General features: G+C 38.9%; 1 protein-coding gene and 1 long non-coding RNA gene across 2 annotated transcripts in view; one reads left to right on the top strand and one right to left on the bottom strand.

Moving 5' to 3' along the window:
- LOC309631798 overlaps positions 1-11545 on the bottom strand; it is a 45872-nt gene extending 34327 nt beyond the window's left edge. The window contains exon 1 of the long non-coding RNA XR_014246557.1: positions 8796-11545. This is a non-coding gene — a long non-coding RNA (uncharacterized lncRNA). The remainder of the gene's footprint in view (positions 1-8795) is intronic.
- COL1A2 (collagen type I alpha 2 chain) overlaps positions 8138-25022 on the top strand; it is a 35290-nt gene continuing 18405 nt past the window's right edge. Inside the window, exons 1-23 of the mRNA XM_082398711.1 lie at positions 8138-8360; positions 10924-10934; positions 11535-11549; positions 12196-12231; positions 13360-13452; positions 14769-14822; positions 17618-17662; positions 17751-17804; positions 17896-17949; positions 18266-18319; positions 18740-18793; positions 19329-19382; positions 20970-21014; positions 21309-21362; positions 21463-21507; positions 21881-21934; positions 22472-22570; positions 22696-22740; positions 22848-22946; positions 23378-23431; positions 23591-23698; positions 24068-24121; positions 24223-24321. Coding sequence (XP_082254837.1) covers positions 8291-8360; positions 10924-10934; positions 11535-11549; positions 12196-12231; positions 13360-13452; positions 14769-14822; positions 17618-17662; positions 17751-17804; positions 17896-17949; positions 18266-18319; positions 18740-18793; positions 19329-19382; positions 20970-21014; positions 21309-21362; positions 21463-21507; positions 21881-21934; positions 22472-22570; positions 22696-22740; positions 22848-22946; positions 23378-23431; positions 23591-23698; positions 24068-24121; positions 24223-24321 — 1350 coding nt within the window. The 5' untranslated portion in view covers positions 8138-8290. The remainder of the gene's footprint in view (positions 8361-10923; positions 10935-11534; positions 11550-12195; positions 12232-13359; positions 13453-14768; positions 14823-17617; positions 17663-17750; positions 17805-17895; positions 17950-18265; positions 18320-18739; positions 18794-19328; positions 19383-20969; positions 21015-21308; positions 21363-21462; positions 21508-21880; positions 21935-22471; positions 22571-22695; positions 22741-22847; positions 22947-23377; positions 23432-23590; positions 23699-24067; positions 24122-24222; positions 24322-25022) is intronic.

Raw genomic sequence — 25022 nt, 5'->3', positions numbered from 1 at the left:
AGGTCCAGTTTCCAACATTGTATCCTGCATAGACATTAGGTTTGTTGAGTGAATGAATGCATGAATGAGTGAATAGAGTGAATAAAGCCAATTAGAGAGGAAACAAGCACATTATCAAAAGAGGAACTCAGGTGCAAGAAGACAAGATAAAGACATATGTTGTAAGAATGGGCTTAACGTGTAGACTGGGTTTCGGATATATGAAGCCCAGATAAAAGAAGAGTGCCACAGAGTCAAATCCAATGAATGGTAGTTAGAAAATGCTAGAACTGGAGCTTCTTCAATTCATCATGTACAAGGACAGGGCCTATTTCCAGGCAGGACTGGGTTTGCAGTTGTGCCTAAGTGGCTACAGTTGTAACATAAGGAGCCTGTCAGAAAACCCAGTAGGGACTCACAGGCAAAAACAATGACTTCCGTGATTGTTTTAGACCAGCATATTGCACATTCTGAAGTTCTGAACAGGAAGATCTATCCTCTTACTTACTCTGTTGGGTGCTTCAGAAGGAAAATCCATTTTTTAAGGCTGTGGAGTGCCATATTATTAATTCAAGTATCAAAACGTGATATGGGAACTACAGGAAAAAGGAGCATATATGTCTGTGATGTCAATATAGAAATAAAATGTTTCAAAACATCACCTGGACTTTTGGGAGCATTTTCTAGAATGAGTAATGGATTTGCAGTAAACCATGAATCTTTTCTGCCTCACCTGAACTATTTAATTACCCAGGGAATTACACCCCAGGTCCACAGAGCGATGAATTCCAAGCTACTGAAACAGGGAGAAGTTAATTGGTCCAGAGGGGAACTGATGCTACAAACCAGACTTCATAGGCACCAAGTTCTAACCATTAGGCCAATCACACTCAGCTTTCTTGAAGAGTTAAGGTATATCCTTCAACACACATTTTTCCACTTTAAATGTTATGTTACCCTAATAGCCTTAAAGTCTGAATCAGCAAAAAAAAAAGGATAAAAACAGTCTTCCTTCGATGTTAAAAAATACTGTGAGTAAAGAACAATTAATAGCCTTTCAGAATGTTCAGCTACCCATACTCTTGAACCAAGGAGAATCAAGAAAAGACATATTAAGTCAGCAGATGTATTAGAGAGCAAAAATGCATGTGGAGGAGGCTCTTTGGAGTGAAGGAGAATAAAGGAATTAACATTTTCTTAACTGGACTTTCCCACTTTTCTATCCTGTTATGCTCACAGCTATTCTCCATGATACTAGATTTAGATCTATCTAATTCAAGTTTAACCTAACAGTCACCATACTCAATACTAAATCACCTGGAGGGTTATTAAAACACAGATTGCTGCTAACCCACAGCCAGAGTTTCTGATTTAGTAGGTCTGAGATGGGGCATGCAATTTTTCTCTCTAACAAGTTCTAAGGTGATGCTAGTATTATTGGTCCAGGGACTACACTTTGAGAACTACTGATCTGGAGAATAACTTTAACTTTGTTGAGCCTCAATTTATCCTCTGTAAAATCATAACTAGTCTTCAGATTGCTGTAAAGGTTAAATATTGCAAAATATTCCAGACAAATGCTAGATATTATTTTAATTTAAAGAAAAGAGCAGGAGACTGGGAATCAGGTGACCCCTGGTTACAGGTCTACCATAAGCTACCAGTCACATAACCTCTCTAGGCATGTCTTCTCATTTATAAAATGTATTATTTCATGCAACTAAAACTTATTGAACACCTGATGTGTAACTGACATCTGCCAGACATTAGAAATATGGTAGGAAAACAAATCCTGATTCCACACACTATAATTACGATTATGATTTGGATGATATCTAAATTATCTTCCAACTCTAAAACTGTGGCTTTATCATTAATAAAATTAGCTTTTTCCTATTCTTCAATCACTTCATCCTTCAAAAATTTGACTTAATAAAATAAAATCTTTATGAGATATCAAGGAATAATTAGGTGTTATTATCAGGTGAGTTGGCTAAAATATATTCACGTATTATTCAAGTAAATTTCATAGGTTGATTGCCACTCTTACCTATTAACAAAAATAAATTTTTAAGGGTGTGGGTTAAATGGTAAACCATCAGTGAAGAAAACAACCAGAATTTACATTTAGTTCCATATTCTCCAGTTATGTCATGCAAATCAGTCTTCATTTGTTGAGTAAATATCTGTTGAGCATCTCTCATTCAGCAGGCACTGTACTAGGATCTAGAGTTGGAAGTATGAATAAAATAGGCATTGTCTCTGTCACTAAAGACCTCACATTTAAATGAAGCCAGTCAATGAACAACTAGCTCCTTTAATTAATTAATCAGTTATCATGGTGATAGATACTAGATATTAGAAGTACAAGGCATTTGAAAATGTACAATAGGCAACAGATCCATGCCCAAGAATGGGCTTGACCCATTCTAGCATATCTGGGAAGCCTCAGACAAGTTACTTCATCTCTCTAAGCCTCAGTTTTTTTACTTGTAAACTTGGGAATAATAAAACATACCCCACCAAGATTTAGATAATGATTTTTGGAGGTTTGAGATAATTTATGTAAAATTCCTAGCACAGTACTTAACAAACTATATAGTAGGTAGTTATGATGTCACATTAACTAACTGGAAGATTATCTATGCAAGTAGAGAATTCTAAAGGTCAAAATCAAATTTAAACTCTAAAGAGTTTGTCAGTAATACCATTAACTTAATTTGCTAGTTATTTTTAAAAGACGAAATATAAATTATATAAATTCTAAATATGGTATCGTGTATAATTACATCTTTATAATTCTTTTTCTATATGTAATATATCTCAATTCAACTTAATGGGTGAATCAATCAATTACCAACACCCAGAATCTTCAGTTGCAACTGAAGCAGAAGTCTCCTTCTTTCTTTCAGCCACTTTAAAGGAATTGAAAAATATAAGTCTGGAAACCAAGCCAACCAAAGTCCTAAGAACCCAGAGTGGACTTTTGGAATGCATTAGCATTCTGGTGCTCTTCAATTTAAGGATGGATTTGGAACTAGCTGAAGAAATGTAATCAGCATCTTCTCAAAGAAAAAGGTGGACTTAAAAGCGGAAATTTGTGTGCCCTAATATAACCCTCTGAATTACAGGGCTTGGAATAGTCAGTAACAAGATATCACAAAACACCTATATCCATACAATCTGTACACTCTAGAATACTCAGAGTTGTGCTTAAGTAAAGAAGTGATTGTCTATTTCATATTTCTAGACATGAAAAATGGGGCACTGAATCCCAGAGGAATCTCCCAGATTAACTGGGATTCAAAAACCATGAAATAAATTGACTCTGTCTACACATTTTAAAGGGATCTCCCGAAAAAAAATTGATCATTCACTACCAAGTTTTAAAAAAAATATCTGCAAGCACTTAAGTGCTCCTTGCTTCAGTAATAAAAAGCAAATGAGGAGAAATATAATGTAGGAAACCTAAAGAAGGAGAAGAACATTTCAATGGAAGGCTTTAAAATGGGGTTTGTATCAAGATTAAACATCTGCTTTGGATGGTCTCATTCTAACACACACAATTCTCTTCCATATTAATCCTAACATCACCCTTAAGCTATATCCCAGCTCTCTCCCGACTCCTGTTACACTCCTGATGTAACTTAAATTCTACTCTAGATGTGTTTATTTCCTCACTCTTCCACTTTCTCTCAGTAGGATTTCATTCCATTGAAACCACCCTCACCAAGGTCACCAGTGATCTCCAATTTGCTAACTTATGTCATCTTTTTAGCCTTACTTGACCTCTCTTGCTCGCCTCCCCCAAACAACCTGTTTCCTTGCCTTCTGTGATGGGAACACTATGGTTTTCCTCCATCCCACGTGGCTGTTCCTTCTCAGTCACCTTTATGGATTCTCCTCTTCTACTGTCCACTGCTTACATGCCGGAGCTCTTCAGGCTTTTGTCCTAGGTTTTATTATTGTCAACTTCTTTCATTTACATGTACGACGTGGGGGATTTCATCCACTCCCATGACATCAGTAATCTGCTGACTCCCTTGTTGATAAATCTAGGCCCAGTACACGTTTTGGACTTTAGGCCTAAATATCTAATCATCTATGAGACCTACCCACTTGGATGGTCCACAATCACCTAAAACTGAACATGCCCAGATTTGACGTCTTTATCCTCCCCTCCCTCACCCCAAGTCTTCCCCTCCTCAACTGTTTCCCTGCTTGATGGACGATACCTCCAGGAAGCCAGGTGCTCAGCCAAGAAACCTGCTGATGCTCCCTGAGTCCTTCTCCCTCACTCCCCACAACCAAACATCTGTCTTTTTCTTCTACTCCCAGAATATTTAAAAAGTCTGCCAACTTCTCTCCAACTCTACCAGCACTACCCTAGGCCACCATCGTTTTCCTTCAGAAGTACTGCTGCAGCCTCCTAACTGGTTTCTTTCTCTCCACTGTGTTCTCCTTCTAATCATTTCCCTACACTGCAGCCACAGTCATCTTTTTTGAAAGCACTCTCTCATTACACAAGTTTTCTGCTTAAAATCATCCAAACACTCCCCATAACATAGTCAAGAAAACGCAAACACCAGAATACAGCTGAAAGGGTGCTTTTTGATCTGGTTCCTGCTAAATCCACCAATCTCATCTCCAGCTCCTTCCTCTGCTCTCCCCACTTCCCTCCACAAACCCACCATGCTGAAACACTTTCATTCCTCAGAACTTCCAAGTTTTCTAATGCCTCTGTGCCTGGATCTCTCCCTCATCTCTTCTAATCCTATTCATATTTAAGGCTTGAGCTTCTTGCATCCTCCAGGAAGCCCTCTTTGATTCCACCCACCTAAATCTAGATTAGGTGTCCATCTAATCGTCCCACAAACACATAAGCACCCTGTGCTCCCCCATCGCAGTACTCCCCACACTCTTAATCTCCAACAGACTATATGGCCCCCGAGGGCAATAACCATGCTATATACCCACCAATTAGCACAGTGCCTGGTACAACACTACATAGTACTTGAGTGAATATTCATCTGGTCTTATTTCAATAATCAGCGAGAACTGAATGACCCAAAAGATGTGATGTAGGGCAGGAATCTCCATGTCTTCCAATCAAATATCACAGACAGAAGTCAGCCTTCAAACCTTCTCAGCTACCACCTTAATTATCAGCTAATACCTTCTTAGCAAAAAACCAATTCAACTAGAACTAGAATAAGATAGTGTAGTATTCGTGCTTTCCACAGACTGGATCCTCAAAAATGTTTGAAAGGAGATGTCAGTTTGATGCTTGATCAAAGAAAAGAAAGGAATAAAAGCATAAGACAGCATAGTCTTATCAGGCTGCCCTGCATTTTTTTAATCAGTGGGACCCTCGACCCTCCTCTGACCAAACTTTAGGGTGTGGCTCAGTTTGTAATCTGTGGGTTATAGGGAGCTAAAGTGATCATCTTTTTTTTCAGCAGAGAATGATTTAGGAATAGGAACCCAGGTGTTAACTGTGTAACAGCACAATGTAGAGGTCTTTGATGTCTACCTCCCTTCTTCCTTCTCTCCACTCCTCCACTCAGCCTCTACCCCCACTTTACTCCCTTACTCTGTTTTCCTCCTGCTCAGTCTCCAATTGCCCCCCACCCAGTCACCTAGGCTTCCCCTAAATTCACATACATCATCACAGCCATTGCCAGGACACTCAGTTTAGGCTTTGAGTCAGCCCTCTTCCCAGCCCCACCCCTATGCACTCACAAAGCTTCTCGCTTTGTTTGGAGGCACAAAATATTTAACAGAGACCTAAATGTAAGCATCAAAGAACTCCTCCAATAACACAAACACTTAATTAACTATCCTCCCCAATAAGTGATGAGTAAGAGAAAGAGAAGGGCAAAATAATGTGTAAAAACTGCTGGAACAAAAATTTGTCTCCCGCTTAAAAAAGAAAAACTCCCCTTCAGTTTTTTCCATTTTCATTGTTTCCTCTAGATCCAGGGCCTCCCACCAAATGCTCAGGACTGCCTGCTTCAAACCCTGCCACATCAGCAGGGAGGGAGCCCGGCAGCGTTTGGTATTTGCATCAGTTTCCAGGAATGCTTTTCCAGTTACCAGTTTACTCTGCAGAGATACGTTTCCTTTAGTTTATAAATGTGTGCTTGAATTTCTCGAATTCTCAAAACCTTGCTGAGCATTTTGTTATGCTAAAAGGGAAATTATAATCACATTTCCAAAAAATGTACTACAATTTCAAAAAGTCTTCTCAAGTTATCTCCCAAGTCAGTGCTCTTAATTAGACTAAAAGAAGAGGTTTTGGGGTTTTTTTTTAAATAGTTTTTGGTTGTTCTCTTTTATTTCCATTAACTTTGTTGTTTGTCTGTTTGTTTATAAGCTTAGAGGAAGCAACCAGTTTAAGAATATTCAATCCCTTTGGTTTATAGCAGCTGCTGATAGAGTTAGGCAGAAATTCTTCCTTAAAGTACGGCAGGGGGTGGGGGGGAAAGGAGGAGCGGAGAGATGGGGGAAAGAAAGGAAAAAAGATTAGCAAGGAACTACAGCCCACTCATTTCTGTTTGGTGGAGACAGAATTGACCTAAAGATGCCCCTTTTGCGCTGACTTCTGGGAGAGAACGGCTGCCTCACTGGGGGTGCTGAGCAAGCAGAGGCAGAGCCCGGACCAATGGCCTTTCCTCTGGACCTGGAATGCCATCTCAGAAGGGTTGGGGAACGGGCCGTCCGCTGAAGCTGACTGCACTCAGTATTCTAGATTCTCAAGAGTTCTGGCCTCTCATTTCCAATGCCTCAGGGTCCTCTCCTCTCCCTGGTGGGGAGCAGAGGGTGGGAAGGGTCCTCAAGGGGAGAAGGAGCTCTCTCCCTAACGTGGGTGTTGGGGAGAGAGCTAACACCCACGTTGGTGGGAGCTCCGCTTGAGGTGTTACCAGAGAAGACAGCCTGTATCCCAAACTCAAATTAGAAGTCCCTCTAGATGGCCTAGGCGTTTTCTCCAAGGTGTGGAGATTAGCTGGGAGGTGCTTGGGCGTTTCCCGTTAAGTGTGGGGTCGGTGAATGGGCAGAGAGGACAAAAGGGATGGCGGGCGGCGCCTCACTGGGGGCTTATCTGAGTCTAGGCTCAGGCTGTAGCTGGTAAACCCAGACAAGGAGTCTGTGGAGAAGAGGAGGGGGAGACTGGAAACCCGAAGGGGAGGGGGTGGACTTTTCCACCGCAACCTCAGAAAGAGACTGCGAAGTAAGAAAGGAGTCCGCGTTGGTCAGTTGCAGTCACTTCGCAGGGCCAGACGATCCCCAAAGCCTCGGTTTAGAATCAGCCTCAACAGAGGGAAGCGAGGAGGTCGCATGATTTCTCCCGTGGCTCGGTCTAGTCTGGTGTGCGCAAAGCACGTCCTCCCTGGTGCTGGATGCCACGCTGACCCTAGCCCGCTTCCCTCCCCACCCTCCCAACGGTGGGCGTCCTCGGACTCCAAGTAAACCCTCCACCGACTGAACCCCCCTCTCACCCTTTCCCGGAGCCAGAAGAGAGAAAGCGCGTTACTGCTGAAAAAGTGGGCGCACAGACGCCCCAGAGAGGGAGAAAAGCTGGGCGGGGGTGGGGGCGGGGTGGAGGGGGCGGAGGGAGGGCGGCCTCGGGCTGCGCCACGCAGTCGGAGCCTGCTCGCTGGTCCCCTGCCCCCTCCGCGCCCGCCGGCCCTCCACCCTGCCGGTGGCCCGCGGGGCACCAGGTAGGCAGAGCTGGACAGCTCCTGCTTTGATCTCTGGGCTCCAGTCCCTTCTACAGCTGCCCGGCTGCCCGGAGATCTGCGAACTCTGCCCACGTCGGTGTCAGCAGAGCTCTCCGACGTGTACAGAAGTGTTTCCAAACTTGGAAAGGGCGGGGGAGGGCCGGGGGAGATGGGGAGGGCGGAGGTATGCAGACAGCGAGTCAGAGTTTCCCCTTGAAAGCCTCAAAAGTGTCCACGTCCTCAAAAAGGATGGAACCAATTTAAGAAGCCAGCCCCGTGGCCACGTCCCTCCCCCCTCCGCTCCCTCCTCTGCGCCCCCGCAGTCTCCTCCCAGCTGGGGCTGCCCGGGCCCCCAGCCCCAGCCCTCCCATTGGTGGAAGCGCTTTTGGAAGCACCCTCGGGCCAGAGAAACTTTGGCCGTATAAATAGGGCAGATCCGGGCTTTATTATTTTAGCACCAAGGCGGCAGGAGGTTTCGGCGAAGTTGGAGGTACTCGCCACGACTGTATGCCTGCGCCCGCCAGGTGATACCTCCGCCGGTGACCCAGGGGCTCTGCGACACAAGGAGTCTGCATGTCTAGGTGGTAGACATGCTCAGCTTTGTGGATACGCGGACTCTGTTGCTGCTTGCAGTAACTTCGTGCCTAGCAACATGCCAATGTAAGTGCCTTCAGCTTGTTTCGGGCAGTCGGGGAAAGAGGTTAGATGGGTGGGCACCTGGTCTGAAAAGGAAAACCTAACAAAGTTCTAGGTACAGCTTGGAGGGAAGGCTCTCTGGCATGTGGAAAAACGCTGGCATTTATGAGAAACATGGAAAATACTTTAGAAATGAAAACAAAAAAGGCTCGACTCTCGCCAGAAGTTAGGGAACTTTTCTCTCAACTCAGAGTGAACCTGTTAACTTGATCTGGATCCTGCAGTTAGTGAAGCTCAAAGGGAGCAGAAATCCTTTTCCTTAAAGATGAGATATTAACTGACATGATGAAGGAAGGCAAAGGCCTCCGCCTAAAAGGCCCCAAAACTGCACTGATGCCCACCTTGTGAAACTTGAGGCCTGGTTTAGAAAGCCCTTAATTTAGTAATAAAAAAACTCACCCCCTAAAGGCTTTTCTCTTCTGGGTGTTTTAAGACTGGTCCGGATGATGATGATGATGATGATGATGATGATGATGATGATGATGATGATGATGATGATGGCCATCAGGCGCCCTCTGGAGGGAGGACAATGAGAGCACAGGGGTCCAGGGCTTAAGGTTAATGGAATCCCCATTTAAAGACTCCACAGGTTTATACAGAGAATGATCTGCATTTCTCATTGAAGCCAATCCCCATAGCTAGTCAGTGTATCCTGGGAAGAAAAATGGATACATTCTGAAAAGTAAAATTAGCTTCTCATTTCATTACCTGGTCATGGAAATGGTAACATTATTTAGCTAAAATCTGCCCTGCCTTTTGTTGAGCCAGAGTTAGCTCTTTTAATATGTTCCCAAAGACAGGCATTCTGAACATAGCAAGTTGGGAAATATCAACACTGATCTGAGATTCAGGAGACCCGGTTTTTCCCATGACTCTGCCAATAATTTATCATGTGACCTTGGGCAAGTCAAACCGAGCCTTTTCTAAAATGCAGGATAGAAATTGGATGGACTCCAAGGCTGCTTTCCAGCTGTAGGTTTTATGACCAGATTTCCATGTCAAGATAGAATGAAGAAAATCAGTCCGGTTTTGCCTTGAAAATGGCTGACTAATTACCAAAGATACTGACTTGATGGGGTAAGAGGGGGATCTGGCCACACCCAACACTCTAAAAGTTTGCTCCACCCACATGCCACGGTGTCTACCACTGCATTATTACTGATGCATTTGTGTGTGTATGTGTGTTTTCTCCCTTCATCCACTTTTAGTATACACACTGTGAATGCTAAGGAATAGTTGCATTGAACAAATTCACATTACCAAGTTCATTTTTTTTTATGAGATCTGAGAGTGGCAGGGGGAAAGAGTTGTCTCCTAGAGAAAAGAGGAAATTAGACCTAGGGAAGTTTGGAGGTACAAAGGGCAATTCACCTTCTGATCAACATCCAACTACAGTCTGAATAAAAGTTACCAAACACACATTCTTCAAAGTGGCTCAGTCTGAATAATTAAAAGGCAAATTTCCAAAATCATAAGAACTTCCGTTAATCAAGTCCAGGCATAATTATTCTTCCTACTGATGAACACAATGAAGTAAACATATCATTTTCCTAATTTAAAAGTAATTCTCACAAATTGCCCTTAAATGTCAGTGCTGGATGTGGTCCACCCTCCTGAACTGTAACTGTTGCAGCAGCTGTTCCCACTCCAAATGACACACTTCTTGGCCACCTAATTAAAGCAATTTTTAGGGGTGATTCATTTTGTTGCCAGCTTGGCCTTATATCCTGTGTTAACCTATAATTTTTATACCGTAGGAGAGGAATTCAGTCTTTAAGGACTTATAGCAATTATGGCAAAGGGGGAGGATATTCCTTTAGTGTATTTTTCCCATTATTTTTCTAGATCTTTAATCCACAGTTTTTCCATTTATACAGAGCAGTTCTTCCTCAGGGACAAAAGTGATACACATTGGTAAAATGACCTTACCTAACTTAAGTGAACCTATTTAAAGCAAAATTTCAGATGTCCAAATGAATCCATTTTCATGGTGACTTATTTGCAAATTAGACCTTTTGAAAAAGGACATTAAGAATGGTACAAACTCTGTAACGTTAATGTTTTAGAAAAAAACTTTAGGTAACGTACTTTCCTAAATTTCCCCCTTTTAAAATTTTTAAGTATCAAAAATTGTCTAAACTAATACAAATTATTTCCTCATCAATATACTGGTTTTGCTCATATTCAGTGATTCACCTGTGCAATATAGCATCTTAATTACTAAACATTAGAAGTATCCTTTAGACACATTAATATTTCACAGCATTTATAAAGTAGTAAATAATTAACAATTTAATTCAAAATATATTTACATATTAATATTGAAAACAAATCATCCTGCTGATCCCTGCCATAATTTTGACATGCATAATTTCTAAGTCATTAGAATATTCTTAATAAAAAATACAATTTGTCTTTTAATTAGGTAAGTCAATTTTATAGACTAATATACCCATTTGTTAATCACTGCTAGTGATCAATGAAATAATACTAATAATTATTTCTTTCTTTCCCCTTTCCTCTATAGCTTTACAAGAGGTGAGTAAAATTATTTTTAGAATTTGTTATTTTAGACTTTGATTGCCTTGGCCACAGTAATGTCTTCTCTGGGGAAAGAAAAGGAGGCTGTATTGATATTGACCAACCCGAATTTCCAAAATAATCATCAGGAGTTATGGTAGTCAAACCTTTCTGGCTGCCTTAGAAAGTACCCACCCCAATTTCCGAAATGGGCGGGGCTACTGAATAAGACCACCCTAAAACGAACACCCATAAGAAAAGAGAGTAAATTATCCAGTGGAAGTTTGGGTTTTAGCATCAGCTGCTACGAACTAGAAGACTTCACCAAGCTAGAGAATTTTATCACTCCCTTGGAATCATTTGCAAGATTATTATGAACAAATTCTTAGTTCATGAATTGAATTTGAGGCATAATTACAGATAAGTATATATCTGGCTTCTATACATATTTTATTTTATTTATTGGTAAAATTTTAAATTGTGCTTTGAAATATTAAGATAATAGTAATGCATAATATGTATAATCTGTAGGTATGTTTGTACACTATATGGAAATGGGAGCCATTTTAAAATTTATATAATCTTCCTCATAATAATCCTTTACTTATTCTTTTCTAGGCAACTGCAAAAAAGGTAAGAATCCAATACTTCTCCATAGTACCTGAAATGATCAGAGATAACTTACAATTTAACTAAATTTATGGTACACTACAGAAGGAAAATACTTTGTCAAGATTTTGCCCACATGAATATGCATTAGCTAAACCATAAAATAAAATAGCTTTGATGTGTAAGATAACAAAGCTTTATTATCTTCCAGAGTCATCTCTAATTATACTTATATTATACAACTGGTGATTTACATACTAAAGGAAAAGAAAAGACTTGTTTTTGTTCTGGAGATGGAATGAATATTATGTTAATTATAGGTGATAAACAAAAGTTTATTTTAAAGGGCTTTGACTATATAAATATGCTGTTATCGATATTACAAAATGATAATTTTATCCACAGAAATCATCTTTCTAAAAATAGTGGTCATAATATTGGCCTAATGCTGGAGACTATAGCCTCCAATCTCCCAGTTTAAAAAAATTACATGTAATTATAATAAAAACAAAATACTTTTGTCTATTGTATTGTGCCATTTTTATAGCTACTATCTAATAACATTATGGTTAGATCAGCCTTACCGACTAATTATTATCGAGAATGTTTTGCTCATTCACTGGAAATTACCTAGACATTTATTATTGTGCTGTTTCTACCTTCCTCGTAGGGCCCAACTGGAGATAGAGGACCACGTGGAGAAAGGGTGTGTAATTTTTGAACTATTAAAGGGCTTTGGCCCATATTTTAATAACTACATATCAGAAACTACAGGAGACTGACAATTTATAAGAATATTATGTATCCAGATAATTGCCTACCTTTTAAGCAAAGAATGCCTTACAGAAAGTGAATAAGCATTATTATATATAATCAGTATTCTTTTTAGGTCAAGATTATCCTTTAAGAAAGTAGAACTATTACAGGCAGCCATATTCTTTGCATGGTCTATCTTTCTTTGTTTTTAGTTGACCTGTCCAACACATACATAATGGAAATATATCTACCTACCACCACATGGCCCTTCTCTTTTTAACATGTTTTGTTTGCTTTTCAAGTAAGATCTCTTATTTAGGCTGAGAGTAATAGTTAAACAGCAGCCAACAACATGTTTCTGTCTAAATTAATAAATGTACAAGTTAGGCTTGCATTTTATTCATCGTATTCTTAGATCTCCTTGCTATGCTTATGTGGCATGTATAACCACATGGTTTCATTATATGACACTTTCATCAATATATAAATACCTATACCTTGTATCCATCGAGAAGTGCAGACTTAAATGTATTCCACTCAAGCAATCTATTAGAGGTAGGGTTATGTCAGTAAATTACTTTAACAACATAAATAGTGTTAATGGTAGGAAATCTGCAGGATTTTCTACCCTGTGATAAAATAACTATTAATTATTATATCAATTAATCTGCTTTTCACACATAACATACCAAAACAATTAAGTTCATCAGTCAGAAACTGACAATCAATATACACAGTATATCACTGTGCACTGTTAACCATATGAATTTATAGCTATAAATTTTAGCTATAATTTTTATCTTCATTTGAATACTGGAGCTCCATTATGAATTAATATCCAATGGCTGACATAGTCCTCTTCCAAGAGGAACTATCCTGTCTTGTGTCTTCTTCAGACACCAGCTACTAAACCTCCTTCTAAAATAGACCCATGTCAACAGTGGCAAATATGGCATTTTAAATTTCCACACCACTTGTACATTCTGACCAACTGATCTTACCACATGTAATCTGAGGTCTCCTTTAGGTCTCTGCGGAGTCTGTCTAACCCTGACTTAATTCTCTTTTTGCATAACAGGGTCCACCAGGCCCACCAGGCAGAGACGGTGATGATGGTATCCCAGGCCCTCCTGGTCCACCTGGTCCTCCTGGTCCCCCTGGTCTTGGTGGGGTAAGGTGTCTTAAGTATCGTTAACTTTTAGCTAACTTCAGTTCCTTACACCTGTATTGGAAGAAGATTCATTGTGGAATTTATTTTTAGTAGTTCTAAGGGAGAGTCTGCTATTTGGATATTAGTATAGTATTTTATTTCATTTCTTTGGTTTCTTCATTCAAGATTCTGCTTTGCCCGATCTCTTTGTGAGCCCTTGTCAATTACAGGACAGGTCTTTGTGTTCGCTGAAGGTAGCTGCAGCCCTCGTGACCATTATTTAATTTGGGAATTTAATATCTTTTATCAGTAGGGCACAAATAAGAGGTGTTGCATTATTAAAAAGTTTGATTAGATTGAATTATAAATGAAATCCCTGATCTTAAGCAATTTCACAAACATCCTACTCTTTTTATTCTCCTTGGCTTGAAGTCTACTGAACCAACATTCAAAGCAGTTTTTGGTTTAATTTGCTTGAAACTAATTTGAGAAAAGTACATTTCTCTTTTTCATTAATATCTTCTTTTAGCTTTATGCTTTAACAATGGTATGAGCACCAAATGGCCTCACTGCAGGAAGGAAAACATATTTGCTTAATTGGTTAGCACTATGAATCAGAAGCCTGATTCTAATACCCAACTGTACACCAGTAAAATAAGACCTTTCTCCCCCAAAGATCTTATTATGATTGCTTATCTACTGAGTGCATTAAAAAGCACCTTTCTTAATAGGTCTACCACTGTAAGAGAGATCAGTAACAGTAAAGCTATTACTGTGAACTATTTTTTAAAAGTTTAATCTTCCAAGGGGCATTTTAATTTAATTTTCCTCTAAACTTTAAAACTCTTTATATCCTTTTTGAAACTACAGCAAGAAAAAGGTCTCTTAGTCATTCTGTGTAGTCATGGAGGAGCAGGGCAACAGGTAGAAATATAAAGTTGTTCTCTTGGTTTCTGCTTAATTTATCAGGGGCCCTCACTGACTTTTAAAGTTTAGAAAGCTGTCTTCCTCAGTGTACAGGTAGTGGGTGGAGATTTGAGTTAGAGGGATAACAGGGCAGGAAAAGGTTCAAAAATAAGGTAGGGAAGCTCCCTATTTCAAACTAGGTGTGGACTAAATTTTAAACTTGTACCTCTCCTGAATTTTTAGGAATTTAGCTCAGTATGGAAGTTTAAACTAATAATTATGTCAGAAATACTGCTTCCTTTTAAACAACAACAGAAAAATCTTTAGACGTAGAATGAGAAAATGAACTACATGGCCAACAGTTATTTATATGTGTGTGTATATATATATATATATATATTTTTTTTTTTTTTTTTTTCCCCCCCATCTAGAACTTTGCTGCTCAGTATGATGGAAAAGGAGTCGGACTTGGCCCTGGACCAATGGTATGCTTATCTCTTTTTATCTAGCCAAAAAATTACTGAATAGAGAATTTACTTTATGTTAAATTTCATATTGCCATTTATTTAGCTACCTAGTTTAATACTCAATACCCAGATCAGATAAAAGCAGCAGCTCTCTTTGTATTCAAATCTATAAAAATCTAAGCCTAGGTTAGGGGGTTCGATATTTTCTACAAACATGCCTCCTTAGGATAGATCAGATATTTATATCCAAGAAATAATCTCTGGACGTAGTAATCATAATTTAGGTAAACCAACTTAATTCAGAAAAGTAATCACTCTGATTAATTTTTTTATGCCCTTTAACATTGCCTAGAATTTGAAGCAACCCACAGAGATGCAGAACTATTAAGTTCTATGAATTTGCTGGAAAGGATCAGCAAGTTCTAGTGTAGCCCGTTCATTTTCTAGGTAGAGAGTTTAAGCCTTTTCCCAAGGTCATATATGTGGTTAATGACAGAATACCAGGCAAGATGTCTGATAGTCAACATCATGGCTCATGTATCCAGTACTTGAATAAAACATTACTTTATTTAACAAGTATTTACCAAGTTGGTCTTCTATAAGACCCAAACTATATTATGCATTTGGGATATAGCAGTGAATATGACAGATTCCCACCCTCCCTCAAGGAATTAACAACATAGGAAATGTTTCTTTTTATCTGTCTTGATAAAAAATTCTTTTTTAAAGTCTAATTATAAATCAGTATAGGAGAGAATATGACTATGATGATGATGGTCTATCTTTAACAAGTAAACCTTCTAACAAGCATTAGTGAGATATGTTAGGGGAAAAAAAAAACTGATATGAGCATGCAAAATATATACTAGTATGTAAAAAATAGAGGGGAAAATTGCTGGAAATAAAAATGTTAAGTTGATTAAACACTGCAGTTTAGTACATACCCACACATAATTTAGTGATTTTTAATTAATTGTTTGCAAACAAAGGTATTTATCTGCCCAAGTTAAGATAGTCTTTAAAATATAAATTTTACCTGGACAAGGCATTCAGTGCTCTGTCTTCAAAAGACGTTCTGCTGGAGCTAATGGTCCGCAATAAGCTAATACACTGTAAGGGCAAGACAATATATTCTGTAAATTAAAACTCTCACTTGAGAAGTAATATGCCGTTAATTGATGATTTCCAATTTCCTGATTTTGCATGGTAATTTAAAACATTCATATCTGAAATGAAGAAGTAGAGATTTTCTTTTGGCTTTGTTTATATTGGATATTTGAAATTAGCCATTTCAGCTAATGCTGGACATTAGTCAGTTTTAAAGCAGTACCTATATCTCAAGAAGAAGCTAAAAAGAAAAAAAAGTAAAGCATTAATTAAAAAAAAAAAGCCTACATAAGCCTGGAAAATTAATATGGATTTCAGATTCCCCTGACTTTGGAACATCTCTCTGGGGGGCATAAAGCAGAGTGTTTTACTTTTAAAATATACTTTAAGCTTGCACATTCACACACATTCACAGACATATGTAATCAACAGATATGTTTCACAAATAGGAGAGATAGGCAGCAATAAAGCATTAAAATAAATTTCCATGTTGGAAAATCAATAACTATAAAACCCCACAGGGTTCTTCTCTGAATTAATGAATAATCATTGTCCATCTCACAGCCTCCACAAAATAAACTACCTTTTATGTAAATGAAATTGTTGCACATACATGGAAAAATGAATAAATATAATTAAAAATTCATGGTGTCAAGGAAAATTATTTTTAATGTACACCTAAAAATATTATTTTGATTGAAAAGTGACAGTTTCTTTTAACTCTGAAGCAATTTCTAAAACCAAATAAATAACTCATAATTAAGATGATGAGCTTTTTAATAAAATCCATATTATTTCACTCTAGGCATTAATACAGTGGGGCAGACTTGACTGCAGAGTCCCCATGCTTGATGTGTCATGAATAAACTACCTGAGACTTGTCTGTGCAATATATTCAGCATTAGAGGAGTGGCCCCTACAGAAGAGTTTGCACAGGCCTTGCAAAGGGGAGTCACAATGTGTATTTAGCTCCCAAACTAGTAACACTCTGTTTTACTCTGTGTGCTACAGAATGAAGAACAAAGGCGAAAACAATCTGCTGTCATTTGGGCCATATTTTCAATAATAGTAGCATATAATAGATTCTTCCAGTAGGATGTTTCAATAATATTTTATTTTTCCTTCACCCCTTACTATATCCACTTTTGTTTGACATTTTCATCAGTCACCAATAGCCCTTAAAGGAGCTATAAGGTTATAACAAACCTCCCTCTAATCATTAAGAAAGACTTTTGATCCTTTTCAATTTATGCCCCTTGTGGCAATAAAAATATCAATTTCTTAGCTGAGTATGATCTGAGGAGATGACATACGATAAGGAAATCCAAATGGAAATGCTTCGTCAGCTGCATGAACGGCAGTTGTATATTCTGTACTGTGCAAAGACTGAGTCACTTCATTGCATTGGAGCAATCTCAATATGCCCAATTGTGCACAACTTTAAGGAACCTGTGGCCACCTCATCTAACTGAGTTCTGATTTGGATTAGGAGGGGCAAAGGTGAAAGCAAAGGCAGAGACACAGTGGAGGAAACTTGGGTCCTTAAATGCTTCCTTGGGAGGAACAAAAACTGTGAAATGAGACCAGGACAATTCTGTTCATTTGTCCATCACAAAACGTCTATGGCACTACTAAGCTAGTCCTGTCTAACCCAACCCTAGGCCATGACGACTTGTCAGTGCTAACTATATCTGTCCTCTTTACAGGGTTTGATGGGACCTAGAGGCCCTCCTGGTGCATCTGGAGCCCCTGTAAGTACCGAAAGCTTGTAATCTCTCTTATGTAAAAAGACAGAGAATTAAATAAAGGCTTGGAATGTGACATACTGTTTTTTCTTAGGGCCCTCAAGGTTTCCAAGGACTTCCTGGTGAGCCTGGTGAGCCTGGTCAAACTGTGAGTACTTTTCCCCCTTTGTGATAAATATTTTTTTCAAGAAGTTTCTTAATATAGCATTAACAAAACAATGGGTCTCCCATTTTCCTAGGGTCCTGCAGGTTCTCGTGGTCCACCTGGCCCTCCTGGCAAGGCTGGTGAGGATGTAAGTATTTACTCTTAAGCATTTCCAAATGCCATTTAAATACTCCTGCCTCAACAGAATTTCTAGATTCAAATTAAGTATTCTGCCAAAAGCTGAATATGCCTGACATAATTTCCCCCATATGGATAATAACATTTTAATGAAATAATGATTAATTTTCTTGTATTTAAGGAAATATAATTGTTAATTAAATATATATTTGGATCCACATTTTTATATGATGCCTTTTTTCCCTGTTGTAAAAACCAAGATGCCCCGACTTTCATCTGACAGTTTACCAAGAGAGGGTTTACCCTATGATGCTTTCATGTTTTAGGGTCACCCTGGAAAACCTGGACGACCTGGTGAGAGAGGAATTGTTGGGCCACAGGTGAGATTTTTTTACAACAGTATATAGTCCAAACATCAGAGGTATCTCATATATAAGATAGTTGCTAAAACTAGAATCAGACTAAGTGGCAACATAGATGTCATACTTATAACACTCACTGAAGGCATTTGACAAATAAAGGAGCCTAGTTAAGAATGCATACAGGTTTTATTAATGCAAATAATGTAATATTAATGATGGTGAGCATCCTTTAAACAACTAAATTGTGTGTTCTACAAGTACCATAGTATTATTTACTCAAATTAGAGCAATTTATTTGCTGCTCTGTGCTTACACATATACTAGTCTTTGATTCCAAGCTTGGACTTTGATGAGAAGAAACACTTTGGAGGGAAGAAATCATCATCTTTCTATTTAGGACAAAAACGTCATTCGTCATCTTCTGTGTTTCTTTTTAAGGGTGCTCGTGGTTTCCCTGGAACTCCTGGACTCCCTGGCTTCAAGGGCATTAGGGTGAGCACATTCTTTACCCACAGAAGAGAAAATGTTGATTACTTTTAGTAAAAACCTCAACTATATTTAAACTCCTGGATGACACATATTTGCTTCCAAATTCCTGGAGTTTGCCGGAGTGGAGAGAGAGTTAAAGGGTAAGGTGGCCGGAAAGTAAAGTGGGGTGTAGTTTTTTTTTTTTTTTTTAGTCTGTTCATAACTTCCAAGAAAGGAGGATCCCTACAGGGAAAATGGTATAAAATGGGTATAACTTAAGAGGTATTTAAAACCCTCTGAAGATCATAAAATTATTAATGATGGAAAGTACATGAGAGAGCATCTAGTTCTTTATCCTTCCCTTTCAAGTGTAGGGAGGTTTAGTGACTTACCTAGGGCAACAGAGGGAGTTTGTTGGGAGCTGGGGCAATGGGACTCCATTCTACGGAAGCAGTCACAAGATTCATGCAGGAGATATTAACTGCAAAGATACAAGATGTTTGAGTTGACCAAACACTGCAATGGAATAGCATTTTAATAATAAGGATTTGCCTTTCAGGGTCACAACGGTCTGGACGGATTGAAGGGACAGCCTGGTACTCCAGGTGTGAAGGTAAATACTAAATCAGAAGCACTGTTTTTAAGACAATTGATTGTAATTTCCCATCGCCATCAGAAAGTATATTTTTACTGAAGGCTAATCATATTCTGAAGCATATCTTATTTCCTCTTCAATACTTTAAATCCCTCAGTGGTGAGGACTATGGGATTCTGTAACAAAAGGCCAATTATTAATAATATTTATTTAATTCAATATCTATTAAGCAATTGAGATTAAAAAAATGTCAATAGTTTCTTCCTCCATTTCCTTTCCTCCTATAATTTTAGTCGATCTCTGCAGCCAAAATAAAAGTAAATAAACATATAATCAGATATTAGAACACTATGTTATTTTAAATAGTAAATTCTCCTTTGCCATGCACTAATTAGATGGGTACATTCATGTCACAATATACTTTTCAACCTCTTTCCTGTGATTTATCTGTGCACACTCAAAAAAATTTTAATTAGGTAATTAAAGTCTCAGAAGTGTGTTATCTCTTGGCTGGGCTCTTCTCTGACAGCGTTTTCAACTATAAAATGTTCTCTCTCCTATTAAGGAGATAATGTGATATTAAAGTGAATACCAACGTAATCACAAATTAATGAGTAAGGAATACTAGTGGGACCAGAAATGAACATGAATATGGAGAATCCGTTCTAACTTTCCAGCTGCCACACCAATGGATAAGGTCAAACTCATTCTCCCTGGAGCCTAATATAAGAGCTCAGACTACTGATCACAGCATCATAAAATGTTAGGGCTGCAAGGAGCTTTGGAGACCCTCTCATTTTGCAGATGAGGGAAACTGAGGCTTAGAGAGAGTGAGTAACTTGCCCAAAGTCACACATCTAGAAGTTAGAAGGGCACAGGCTAGAATTCCTGACTCCCACTCTAGTGCTTACTCACAAAGAATACACTTCAGATAGAATCCTAGAAATGAAGGGTCCTTAAATGGTCTCGAAAACCAGGTTTCTTCTATATCTAAATTAGATTATCTTGAAGGAAAGTTCCTTTTCATGTGCCATTGTATTAAATTACCACCAGCACCAGCATCACTACCACCACTACCCCCACCAACATGGTTTTTACTCAAGATAAGAATGTAGATTGGAAAAAAAAAAAAGAATGTAGATGGGAAGTAAATAAGACAGTTTTATAAAATATTATGAAGCTTTAATTTTTCATGCATATTTTATAAAAATAAAAATGTTGAGTGTTCAAAATAACTTTAAAGAGGGTAAATATGGTTATGTTGAAAGCAATTTATCCTATCATCTCTTTTTATGTTATCATTGCTAATATATAAGCCTAGTCTAAATGATATCCAAAATCTAAGGGGAAAATTGGGGAAAGGGTAAATAACACTCGACCACATCTCCCTGATTCTGTGATATTTGGTATTATCTAAATAAAAACCCATATTTTATAAATTTTTTAAATGTATGTGATTGGCATAATTGAGAAACAATCTATGTAAGAAATGTTACAAAATATATGAATGGTTGAAATTGAAGTAATAGTGTAAAAATTACCAAATCAGAAGAAAATAATTGATATATATAATGAACAAAAACTCAATCCTTCTTTTCCATGTAGGGTGAACCTGGTGCCCCTGGTGAAAATGGAATTCCAGGTCAAATGGTAAGTATTGATTACTTTATTGTAAATCAAAAATGTGTACACTCTTTGCAAGCTGGAACTTCTTTAATGTTTTTGCTAATTACCATTTCCCTTGGCATTGTATTCTTTGATATTTTTCTATTAGCCTTCTGCATAGTTAATTGAAATCCATTACCTTTTAGCTGGAATTAGAACAAGACCTATTTATTTCTAGTGGATTCTTGTGCACGTTGGAAATTGGAAAAAGGAAATGATGCCTGTAACTTTTTCTTAAATTAGCATTCTGGATTTCAGTGGAAATATTTCTGCTTCTAGGGAGCTCGTGGGCTTCCTGGTGAGAGAGGACGTGTCGGTGCCCCTGGCCCAGCTGTGAGTGCTTCCAAGTTTGTTCATTTTTATTCTTTTTTAAAATCTTCTAATAGGTGCCATTTAACTTTCCACTTGACTTTTTTCTTTATTTTCTTCATAGGGTGCCCGTGGAAGTGATGGAAGTGTGGGTCCTGTGGGTCCTGCTGTAAGTGGTGACACTGAGGAATTTGGAAGGGACTGAGAGTGTGGGATGGGAGCTACCTTCTTTATTAATTCCCTATGAAATAACACCACTTTAGACACCTTACCAAATGTTCTAAGAGGTCATTTAAAGGTTCTATTTATAAGAACTACTATCCCTGAGGTTTGTAATTGATATATAAAGTAAAATCTACCTCACCTGGGATACCTGGAATGTCTTCCCTTCGATAACATACCAATGACAACAGATTAGCTGTCAGTTTTCTCTTTGCCAACATTAAGTAAGATCAAGCCACTCTAAGCCACTTCAATCTTCTGTTGTTGTTTTGTTAACTTACTGAGAGGAAACTTCTTACCACCTTCCCCTTTGATTTCAGGGTCCTCTTGGCTCTGCTGGCCCTCCAGGCTTCCCAGGTGCTCCTGGCCCCAAGGTAAAAATGCTGGTGACCATTGTCATTACCTTGATAAACATTTTATTGTGATGTGAAAGATAGGGACTGTGTTTGCATATAGATAATTACAGAACAGGTAGCTTAATTAGTCCCTCCTTCAAAATTCAGATACAGAATGACCAGTTTTCTCAGATACAGAATGACCAGTTTTCTCACTCTAAACTTGAAATAGATGATCTCTCTGTACCCGAGCACTATGAGCATAGACAGAGATAGCAACATGGAAACTGATGCCCTGGGGTTCCTCTGGGATACTCCCAAACTAGTTGGGACTGACTGGCTGAGAACCAGAGTCTCTACCAAGAGAGACAGAGGTAGGTGAAGATAGCAATGGTAGCCAAGATGGCAGAACCAGGCCAGGAAGATAGGAACACAAACCCCAATCTGTGGGGCCAGATCAGATAAGGGAAATTATTGCAGTTCTGAAGAAATTTCATAAAACTTGGTGACCTAAAAACAGAGATAGGCTATTTCATTATTTGCTGACTAATGCCTCAATGTCATTCCTGTTTTTAGGGTGAACTTGGACCTGTCGGTAACCCTGGTCCTCCTGGTCCCGCGGGTTCCCGTGGTGAAGTGGGTCTTGCAGGTGTTTCTGGCCCTGTTGGACCTCCTGTAAGTAGCCACTGTCATTAACTTCATTGAGTAGAAGGAAGAAAACAAAAAGAATGAAGGTGGGGTCAAAGAAGAACAGAAATACTCCTATGAACCATATCTTTCTCCCTTCCTTTTCGTCACAGGGCAACCCTGGAGCCAATGGCCTTCCTGGTGCTAAGGGTGCTGCTGTGAGTATATGGCTAAAACGTGCTGCTGTGGTTTTAAAGGTAGTTTAATGGATGCTGTCTCTCCTGCCAGTTGTCTCATGAGGGACCATGCTGCGTTTCTTTCCCAGGGCCTTCCCGGTGTTGCTGGGGCTCCTGGCCTCCCTGGACCCCGGGGTATTCCTGGCCCTGTTGGTGCTGCTGGTGCTACTGGTGCCAGAGGACTTATTGTAAGTGGTCATGGCTGATGCTTTCATCATTCTGAAATACCAGCTCTACCATCATTTCATCCCCATCTAGACTTCGTTTTGTCGTCTTATCATCCTTATTTCTTCCTTAGCGTTTTCAGTGTGTATTTCTTCTGTAAGTTCATGCACACGTATGTATACTCTCTCCTTCACACACACACACACACACAGACACACCCCTCCTGCTATCCTAGAACATTACCCAAAGGTCAGTGAGGCACACTTCTATTATATCAGTCTTGTCCTTTCAACCAAGACCATTCCCCTGTAGGTCGTTTAAATATGAACCAAGCATATTTCTTAGAGAACTAAAGCTCTCTTTACTTTGATTCGTAAATAGCCCCTGATGTTTGTCTTCCAGAGAGTTGTGACAAATGTTTGTCATTTGACCACTGTTTTGTATTGAACCCTAGGGTGAGCCTGGTCCAGCTGGTTCCAAAGGAGAGAGTGGCAACAAGGGCGAGCCCGTAAGTAGTTCTATAATCACAATATTATGGAGTTACTACTTTTTCAATCCAAAAAGTAATACTTTCACTTTTCTTAAGTTATTACTTTTTTTTCTAGCTAGATATGAACACAAATTTTACTTTTCCTGTGTCCCCTTCTTTTGTTTTTTCATTAAATAGGGTGCTGCTGGGCCCACGGGTCCTCCTGGTCCCAGTGGCGAAGAAGGAAAGAGAGGCACCACTGGTGAAATTGGATCCGCTGGCCCCCCAGGACCTCCTGGGCTGAGGGTAGGTTCCAAATGCTCTTGACACCCAGACACACCAGAGGCACCCATTCATTGGGAATTGGTCAGAATCACTGAGTGCATTTTCTAGATGAAGGAAACATCTGCTTTCCATCTGCTTTATTAAATCACTGACTCTCAATTTGATATGTTATTAAATTGGTCTGGAAACAATGTTGACCTACTTTTGCAGAATGTTTCCTCCACACAGTCCTTTGGGGTTTGGATGAAGTTTTTTGGCTTGGTTTGTAATTGTATCTCCCCCTTAAGGTCATCAAGATTTCTTGCATGCATGCCATGTTTCAATAAATTCTGCCCTACCTGATATAAGGATTGTCTCCAATTCTTTTCTATTTCATGTACTTTGTTACAGGGAAATCCTGGTTCTCGTGGTCTTCCTGGAGCTGATGGCAGAGCTGGTGTCATGGTAAGTTGTCTACTACTCACATCCTGGGAAGGAACTTGATGCTTCTGGCCGTGGGTATGTCACTGGAGTTAACAACCTCCCCTCCCTTTTCTTTTTAATAGGGCCCTCATGGTAGTCGTGGTGGAACTGGCCCTGCTGGTATGCGAGGTCCCAGTGGAGATTCTGGTCGCCCTGGAGAGCCTGGCCTCATGGGACCCCGAGTAAGTTTCAGATTGATTTTGAGCAAGTCACACCTAGCACTGTTTCCTTTTCTAAAGGGATGATTAATATTTGAAGACAACAATAAAAAAAATCAAAAGTTAATTTGTTAGTAGACTTGCTGATGGTTCCCTTTTTAATTTAACTTTATCAAAGCCCAGTAGATATTTTGATGAATTTAGTTAGTTCATACATTTCCTATTTATTACTTGATACAATGGCTGTGAGGTTTTTGGAAGAATAGATTTATTTTAATATATCCAAATTGGGTTGGTTCTCCTATCAGCATGAATCTTTTATCTCAATTTGTGAGTTTTATATAAGGTGTTCATGAAATATATTAGGACTATACATTATCAGTTTATTAGATTCATAAGTGAATCATTTTTCCAGCGATCACAAAGTGCTGTAATGTATTCAGCATCACACTAGCTATGGAGAAATGACCTTTAGATCTGTAGACACTCTAATCCATAGCAATAGAGTAATTTTTTGCCTCCGTTATCTCTTACGGATGAGTATCAACTGTCATTGTACCATAAACAAGTAATAAAGACACCAAATATAGCAATTTAAAAAATCCACTTTGAAAATTACTTACTAAAAGTATTTGTTTTTCTATTCTAAGGTAAAAAACATATACATTTTGCACATATAGTATGTTGCTCAACAGTTTCTTGAGATATCTTTAAATGGATCAGTT

The sequence above is a fragment of the Balaenoptera borealis genome (genome assembly GCF_965194805.1).
Source record: "Balaenoptera borealis genome assembly, chromosome: 7".
NCBI classification, from domain to species: domain Eukaryota; kingdom Metazoa; phylum Chordata; class Mammalia; order Artiodactyla; family Balaenopteridae; genus Balaenoptera; species Balaenoptera borealis.
This window is presented reverse-complemented; position numbering and strand designations above follow the sequence as displayed.